This window comes from Juglans microcarpa x Juglans regia, chromosome 5D (genome assembly GCF_004785595.1).
Source record: "Juglans microcarpa x Juglans regia isolate MS1-56 chromosome 5D, Jm3101_v1.0, whole genome shotgun sequence".
NCBI classification, from domain to species: domain Eukaryota; kingdom Viridiplantae; phylum Streptophyta; class Magnoliopsida; order Fagales; family Juglandaceae; genus Juglans; species Juglans microcarpa x Juglans regia.
The window spans coordinates 4,135,272-4,142,889 of NC_054602.1; the positions used below are offsets into that span (position 1 = coordinate 4,135,272).

Below are 7,618 nucleotides of genomic sequence, written 5' to 3' on the forward strand. Positions count from 1 at the left end.
CCTCTCTTCGGCTGGACTTTGCAGTTAGAACTTGGAAGACAACTTAAAATGCATTTAATGCAACAAGATTTCAAGCTGACATTTTCACAATTTTACGTTTCTCTGTGATCACTACTTTCAGTTGTTTTATTTTGAAGAACTATTCACACTGAAGAAATCACAGAGCCCACTTATTTACATTGGAGATGCTTTAGATTAAGTTTTTTTTGCAATTCTGAAACGCGTATGGTGTAGCTGCATGAAGAGCCTCCTCCACTTTTACCCTTTTACCGTGACGCGTCTCTTTTCCTTACAAACAGGTTGGAGTAAGAGAATGGGGAAAAGAAGCCAAGAACTTGAACAAAACAAGATGTTTGCAACACAACTCCTTTGTACACTTAGAAAATAGAATTCATTCATCATTGCTTTTCACTCAGAAGAAAATCAGCCGATTCTAGTGAGCAATCGTTCATCATACTTGGGAATTGCAGCATGTTTCACTCCCTGCCCCGACCTTTTTGGTGACCCTGAAAAATTATAGTATGTCCTCCACACAAAAATACATCGAGACTGCTGCTAGAACACTCAAGCCAAGAGTTCCACTTCTTCCTTATCTCAATACCGCTTAAGCGTTAAAATCAATCCCTCAAGCCAAAAGTGGCTTGATTGTAACAGATCCAAGTAAAGAAGTTGCTGTCTCAATACATCCAGAAGGTTATAAGCATTACATAAAAACACGAAGCATCGGAGTAGTCTCTTCATGACCTGCTTATATTTCGTCCACTTCAAAGGGATCTCTTTCGGGGTAGTTGCCAACCTGAAACAAGATTTAAGATTTGTATTAACATCTAAATTATTGAGGCTTTTGAGAGCAAGTCTTTGCACTGGGTCTACATGTCTGCACCATGAGTTTTTAAGATGCAAACTTTGCATTCAAATTTTTGTTAGTGTTCACCATATTGCATGTGTAACTACATTTATATGGCTACCTAATTGAATAAGTCGAATTATAGAACAGAATAATAAGAGTGCAAGTAATATATCAGATCAATAAATCATATGTAGCAGGTACATTTGGATCTGTGCTTTTAAGAGGCATCACTTTCGAAATCTTAGAAAAAGGTACATTATAGTGATGGATTGGTGTTGTATGTGTAAAAAGGAGTGGGGAAAAGGAAACAATTGATCATCTTTTGCATCACTGTGAGGTAGTTCCATAAAGTAATATTTTTCGACTGTTTGGGCTAAAATAGAGACGGCATGTTTGCGAGGTTCCAGACTTTTAATTGGTAATCAGTGGACAAGCACCAATTACTTGCATTTACAGAACATTGAGATCAGTGAATAAATTTCTCTCATTCCAATCAATCAAACTCCTTTGGTCCTCAGAACAAAACATGCGGAAATGCTTTGAAAGATGTTGGTAATTACTCATAGTAATTCCAATGTGTGCAACAAACGTAAATTTCCTAGATTGCGGGTCCACAAATGTTAAACCGGCAATAGCACTTCGTGAAACTTGGGCAAGGCTCAATACAAGCCTGAAAACCATCATTTTTAATCATGAAAGTAGCTGAACTTACATGAGGGCATTGATTCGCATTCATTGAGGTAAACCAAGTATGCTTCTACCGTGTGGATCAGGCCAACAGTAAAATACCTCCGTATTTTAAAGGATAATAATCAGCATTACAAGAGCAAAAGGAAGGCCAGAGCATAGTTGAATACACACCTTTACTTTGTCTGGCCTAACCATTGCACCATGAACCGGAGGGCAATCAAAGTATCGTACTCCTTTCACCCTGAAACATGTTGAAGAGATTCTAATGAATGTGGACAACATAGCATGGCAATCTATTAAAAGAGGGAGGTAGTTAAAGTTTACAATCTAAAAGGCAAGCAAGCAGCAGCAAGAATTCACTTGAGCGCAAGAAGTTGAGTCCCAACACAAAATGAATACAGTTCAAAACTTGAAATGACTCCAAAATGAGTGATGACTAGTCATATAAGAAAGAATGAAGCCCAAGTAACAGAAAGCCTGAGACAATTGTCAGAAAGGAGCCATTTTTGCTCTGGTTTATTCATTTTTCTTTTGCCTATTTCACCTTGAGAGTTGGTTTACAGGTAGGAACATAGCTTTACCTTGAGAACTAATCTATAATTGAAATAAGTCCTTTTTCAGAAAAATAGAATGGTACTATAAAATTCATGTTTAGTTTTTTCCGCAGATAACTCCACAAGCATTTCCATGGTATATATGAATTGAATCTAGTTTTTTCTAAATAAGTTCTAGCAATCCTACATCTAATTTGTTTCTTTAATGACTTCAAAGACCTTTTAAATTGTGGGCTGGCATGCACTTCTGATTAATGTAAAACATATATTTAATAGTATGTTGCTGCAGGAAATCATCAATAATATTAAATAAATGAAACCAAACATAAAAAATTGAAAAATATTATCCACAAAAAACCATCAAAAATTGATAACTAAAGTGCCAACTTACATGCCATCATGTTTTCCCAATGGTTCATCATATTGAACTCCAACCCAGTAACCAGGTGCCAGGTTTTCTGCCCGACCCACAAATTTTACAGTACCTCGTTTCTCCCCTGGTTCAACTTCACATCTATCTCCTACCTTAATTATAAAATTCAGAAAAGGATAAATGCGAAGACATAAGTTAATCATTGCATCGACCATTCATGCATAATGTACTCCACTTTGTTCTTGAAACAATTTATAAATTAATCTGCTCATCATGTTTGATTTGTAACTTATTTCTTTTGAAGTGTCCCCCAAGATGAATTTTCCAAAATGGGAATTATTCACTGCTTATTGGTTTTCTCATCCATAAAGCTTTACCTCATTAACATGCAACATCACTTCAGTTGATACAAGTTCCAGTTAATGCACTAAATTTTCTTCATCAACAGAATAACTAGTTGAAAGGGGAAAAAAGGTCACAAAAAGAATCACCAAACCTTGATATTGGCACATAGATCTTCCATGTAGTTGTCAGGTATCTATAAATAAACTCCAAGTTAACCGAAGCAACAATTGCACAATGCTTACATAGACAAAAACTTATTTGTTAATTCAAAAAAGAATAAAACCACGGAGCTTACCTTGTTCCCGGGAGTTGATGGATTTTGGGAGGTCAATTTTCCCTTAAATTTTCTAAAAGTTCCTGAAACACACAAAAGTAAATGAACAGAATAAAATATGCATGAACAGTTAGTCAAATCTGTTATGTGTTTTCAACTTTCATAGTCATGGTCACATGCTCACAATCTATACATATGCATCTATACATTTATATATATTGAGTGTGTGTGTGTGTGTGTGTGTGTGTGTTATACACATAATCAAAGGCTTCTTTGTCAAACTCGAGGCACTTTCTCACTATTTTGGACTCAAAATATATTGTCAAATGCCCCTGATAATATGTTAGGATGCACTTGTATGGCAAACAAAAAAAAAAAAAATATATATATATATATATATATATATAAAGACTAAGATCCAAGAAGAAAAGGGAAAGGTCTTATCACACAACCAAAAATAGGCCTTTCACAACATCCTAGACCATGAATAAAAGCATGGAAACCCCTTCTCACCATGGCATGCACTTAATATTCCTGTTGTTCTGAGTTAAGCAAATATAGATTTATATGGGACCAGAAATCAGCTCAAATTAATTTTCCCTTGGGAAGTGGTTCATACATATCAAAATGCTTCCTTATGTTGAACTAGTTTGTGCATAATGTCAATTATACTGTTGCCACTGTTCAATTCCCATTCCAATTTTGGCCAATGAAGTTCATATGCACCGAGTACCATAGCATCTTGCTACTCCAACTCCAGTCCCCAACAACCACAAAAATTGATACACATCTTGCATGCCTGTGTTGTAATGTCTAGTTAACTCATTTCCTCACCAATGACTTCAGTCATAAAAATTGTCATGTCAAATATTTTACTACAAAAACTTTAACCATGTGAGCTTTCACAACTTGAATAATTCTATTTGAAGGCCTTTACAATACACACCATCCACATGACATAATTTGATTTGTAAGATTCAAATTTTAAAACTTATCTTCAAAATCAAATTATGCCATGTGGATGGTGTGTGGTGTAAAGGCCTTCAAATAGCACTACTCCTTTAATAACACTAATAATTAAAAACAATGCAGTTTGTGGAAACTTTACCATCACGTTTCTCATAAGCTTCTTCTGAAATGGAGTATTTCTCCACCAATGAAGTGTCTTCCAGCCAACCACCAGAGGTTACTGATGACGGGTCAAGATCTATAACATGTAACCGGTACCTGAAGCAACATTCATGTAAAGGGGTTAGTGTGCACTTTGCACCAGCCAGAAGGCACAAGATCCAACAGAGGCATGCAATTATGATGTTAGGTGAATTTGAAGTTTTCCACAACCAAATTAGAACCATTAGTTAATGGTGCTTTATACTTTCAACAATTTTCATCAAGCTAGCCACTTTCAACAACTATAAAAGCAACCCAAACTATATATATATATGTGTATGTGTGTGTGTGTGTGTGTGTAATTAAGGAAAGTGAATTCGTCTTACCCATCAAGCGGAGAATAGAATCCGAACGGCCTCAAATTGTCAGTCAAATCCGAAATCTTGGTGTTGGTATCGTCGTAGAGCTGAAGGCCCATAGAATTAACGGAAGTGCCACATTTTCTCCAGAGCTTTTCTTTCACGGATTCCACTGGCATCTAAGATCAAAGAGGAAGGGAAAGTGTAATCGGGAAACAAAAAAAAAGATGAAATTCATTCGGATAATTGGCAGGGAAGGTTGGTAGGCGGGTTGTTTACCTGAAGCGAGAAGCGAATGTCGGTGGAGAAGGACTTGAGGTTGGAATGTGTTATGCGCAAGAGCACGGACTCATCCCTATGGATCTGTAACCCAGAAGCCATGAAAACCACTTTAACTCGTTTACCTTCCTTTTCTTCAAGCTCCTTTCCCCCTTCTACACACTTCAGAGACAAACCAGTGCCTCTCCCTCGCGCGTGATACTGGCATTGTCTACCTTTATATGCATTTATTAGTAAACGTAAAATGCGAAAATAAGCTTTATAATTTTATTTATTTTCTTATAGCACTAAATACTAAACAGTTAAAGATTTATTTTTTTATGATTTTTATATTAATTGAAGAAAAGTATTATAAGAGGATATCAAAATTTTCTAATTTATTCAATGTAAAAGTTCTTTTAATGAGTGAGAGGTCTAAGAACAAATGCAATTACTTTTTTATCAAGACAGATAAAAAGATTCCACATTCCAATAAATACTCCTTTCCAACTAGTATATTACCTAGAAAACTAAAAAGCTTGTAAGTCAAGCTTATCTATCAAATAATTTCAGATTCTTCAAAACGGATCTAGGTCCAAAATAAATGAAAAATCATATTCACAAGCCCGTATCGAAAATACATCATTCACAACGCTGATATAACATGATTTGATTGACAAAAAGATTTAATTTTAAATTTTTCATACTGATCAAATCGTGTGATGTCAACAACGTAGATGATGCATATTTCACTCCGATTTGTAAATATATTTACTTTTTTACTATCCTTCACCCTCAATTATTGAACCTTCTTAATTAATTTGACAATATAGACAGCATATATAATCAATCATTTTTAATTATATATGTCATAAGATGAAATTTTAAAAATACCCAAGAATTACTTCTCTCTAAACTCAAACAAAATCCATTGGGTTGCAATTAACCTCGTAATAATATTAGATACAATCTTTTAAAAAGAATATTTATTATTAAAAAATTAATTTTTTTTATATAAATTTCATATTTACTTACTTTAAAAATAAAATTATACGACACTTACACACTTCAAGAGTGCAAATATATTTATCTTAGCATTGGATTATGTAAATGCAAATGTAAAATTTGTATAATATGACATGATTTTGCACACACTTCAAGAGTGCAAATATATTTATCTTAGCATTGGATTATGTAAATGCAAATGTAAAATTTGTATAATATGACATGATTTTGCATTTGGCTGTTCCACTAAAAACTTATTCCCACATTGGATTATCCATCTATTAGTCAAAATAATAATAAAATATTATAAATTTAATAATATTTTTTTTTCCAATTTAATAATACATCACACAGAAATTAAATCAGAAAATGAATTGAGATTGTTTATGCAAGGAAAATACATTGTCCAACCAAGAAGAAAGTATACGTCAAAACAACGAAAAATGAAAGGATGACAGGGGACAAGGCGAACCAGCATTATCATCAACTCATTTTCAAGGGAAGAGGACATGAGAAACTGACAATGCTCAGTGCCGACATATAAATTATGCTGCATGATTCATCCAGAGAAAACAAATTCCATCTGGATTGAGGTAAGGACGTCTCATCAACACCCCCTTCTCTTTTCACACAAAAGAACAAAGAAAAATCCCTCAATATAACGAAATTGACATCACTGATCACCCTGATAATCCAAGGTATTAACTTAGAGAAGGTAAAATCAGGGGAACACGGGGACTGAAAATTGTAAACAAATGGGATTCGTTTTCCAGGACACTGATTGGAAACTTGAGTCAGCCATTCGTTTTCAGTTTGATGAACTGCTCCTGTTTTATTTCCCCTTAATTTGCCTAATCTAAACCAGGGACTCGAGCAATCCAATAACTCAAATATCCGTTTATAAATCAAGCATCGCTACCAAAATTAGCAAACCGTTTAATCCAAAGAATTATCAAAGAACCAAAAATAAAATAGCCATCTTTTTTTTTTTATAAAGAAACCAAAGTATCGAGTAAGAGAACAGGGATTATGATTGCAGGTTCTGCTTTTTTAACGTACAGCATGGCCGAAAGCTTTATCCAACAGGATATGGGGCTTCAGTTCCCTCATATCCTCTAAATTTTACCGGAAAAGAAAATAAGTTTCTGACATCCAACTTTTTCTTTTCCTTTCCATCATTTTTATCAAAACCAAACCGAAAATGATATAGTTACCTCGAATGAATTCTGCCAAATTGCCGCGCCTGTAAAAGGGGTGAACAAGAAGCTTCTCTCCCCTCGGCCCTGCGTAGAATCCCAGAAGAGGCACCAAGTTGGAATGTCTTGTAATTTCTGTGGAGACGGAAGGAAGAAAGGAACGAGGGACTTTATGCTGCAGGGAAATTCCGCGGGAGAGAAATGAGTTGGGGAGAGGGAGAATCGGTAGAGAGTATTTTTTATCAATTCTCCTATATACAATCGGTAGATATAACCGGCGTGCAATAGTTTATATCACATCAGATTTAAAATAAATTCTTCCTCTCTTATAAGCTCGATCTTTCTCTCTCATCAGCTCCATCAGCTCGGTCTCTCTCTCTTTAGCTCTTCTCATCTCTCTCTCATCAGTTTAGTCTCTCTTATCAAGTGTCTCCACATCAGTTACATTTACACACTATTTACACCAGACGTTTGTAAGAAATATTTTTCTTATTTTATTTTATTTTTATTAATCTAATTAAATTATTCTATTTATCTTCCATATTTGTTATAAATAAAATAAATATAAATATAATATATAATACATGGAGATGATAAATAGAAA

At 34.6% G+C, this 7,618-nt stretch overlaps 1 protein-coding gene across 6 annotated transcripts; it reads right to left on the minus strand.

Moving 5' to 3' along the window:
* Positions 1 to 564: 564 nt before the first annotated feature.
* On the minus strand, positions 565 to 7,252 carry LOC121265146 (tubulin-folding cofactor B). 6 transcript variants are annotated; one of them, XM_041168644.1, is made up of 10 exons: positions 7,033 to 7,252; positions 4,960 to 5,035; positions 4,784 to 4,834; positions 4,583 to 4,747; positions 4,195 to 4,313; positions 3,108 to 3,169; positions 2,964 to 3,005; positions 2,486 to 2,619; positions 1,712 to 1,781; positions 565 to 796 (listed from the first exon to the last, which is right to left on the minus strand). In XM_041168644.1, exons 4-10 carry the CDS (start codon positions 4,732 to 4,734, stop codon positions 749 to 751), a joined length of 627 nt encoding a protein of 208 aa, XP_041024578.1. In that variant the 5' UTR covers positions 4,735 to 4,747; positions 4,784 to 4,834; positions 4,960 to 5,035; positions 7,033 to 7,252; the 3' UTR covers positions 565 to 748. The 6 variants fall into 6 exon arrangements, with proteins under 6 accessions (XP_041024578.1, XP_041024577.1, XP_041024576.1 ...); XM_041168643.1 differs by having other exon boundaries at positions 4,960 to 5,045; XM_041168642.1 differs by having other exon boundaries at positions 4,960 to 5,049.
* Positions 7,253 to 7,618: the final 366 nt, after the last annotated feature.

Coding starts and splice junctions, on each gene's coding strand:
- LOC121265146 (XM_041168641.1), bottom strand. CDS start 4,936: ATGGCTTCTGGGTTACAGATCCATAGGGATGAGTCCGTGCTCTTGCGC. Junction 4,314..4,582: donor TTCTATTCTCCGCTTGATGG/GTAAGACGAATT, acceptor ATGTTGCTTCAG/GTACCGGTTACATGTTATAG. Junction 3,006..3,107: donor CATCAACTCCCGGGAACAAG/GTAAGCTCCGTG, acceptor GTTTATTTATAG/ATACCTGACAACTACATGGA.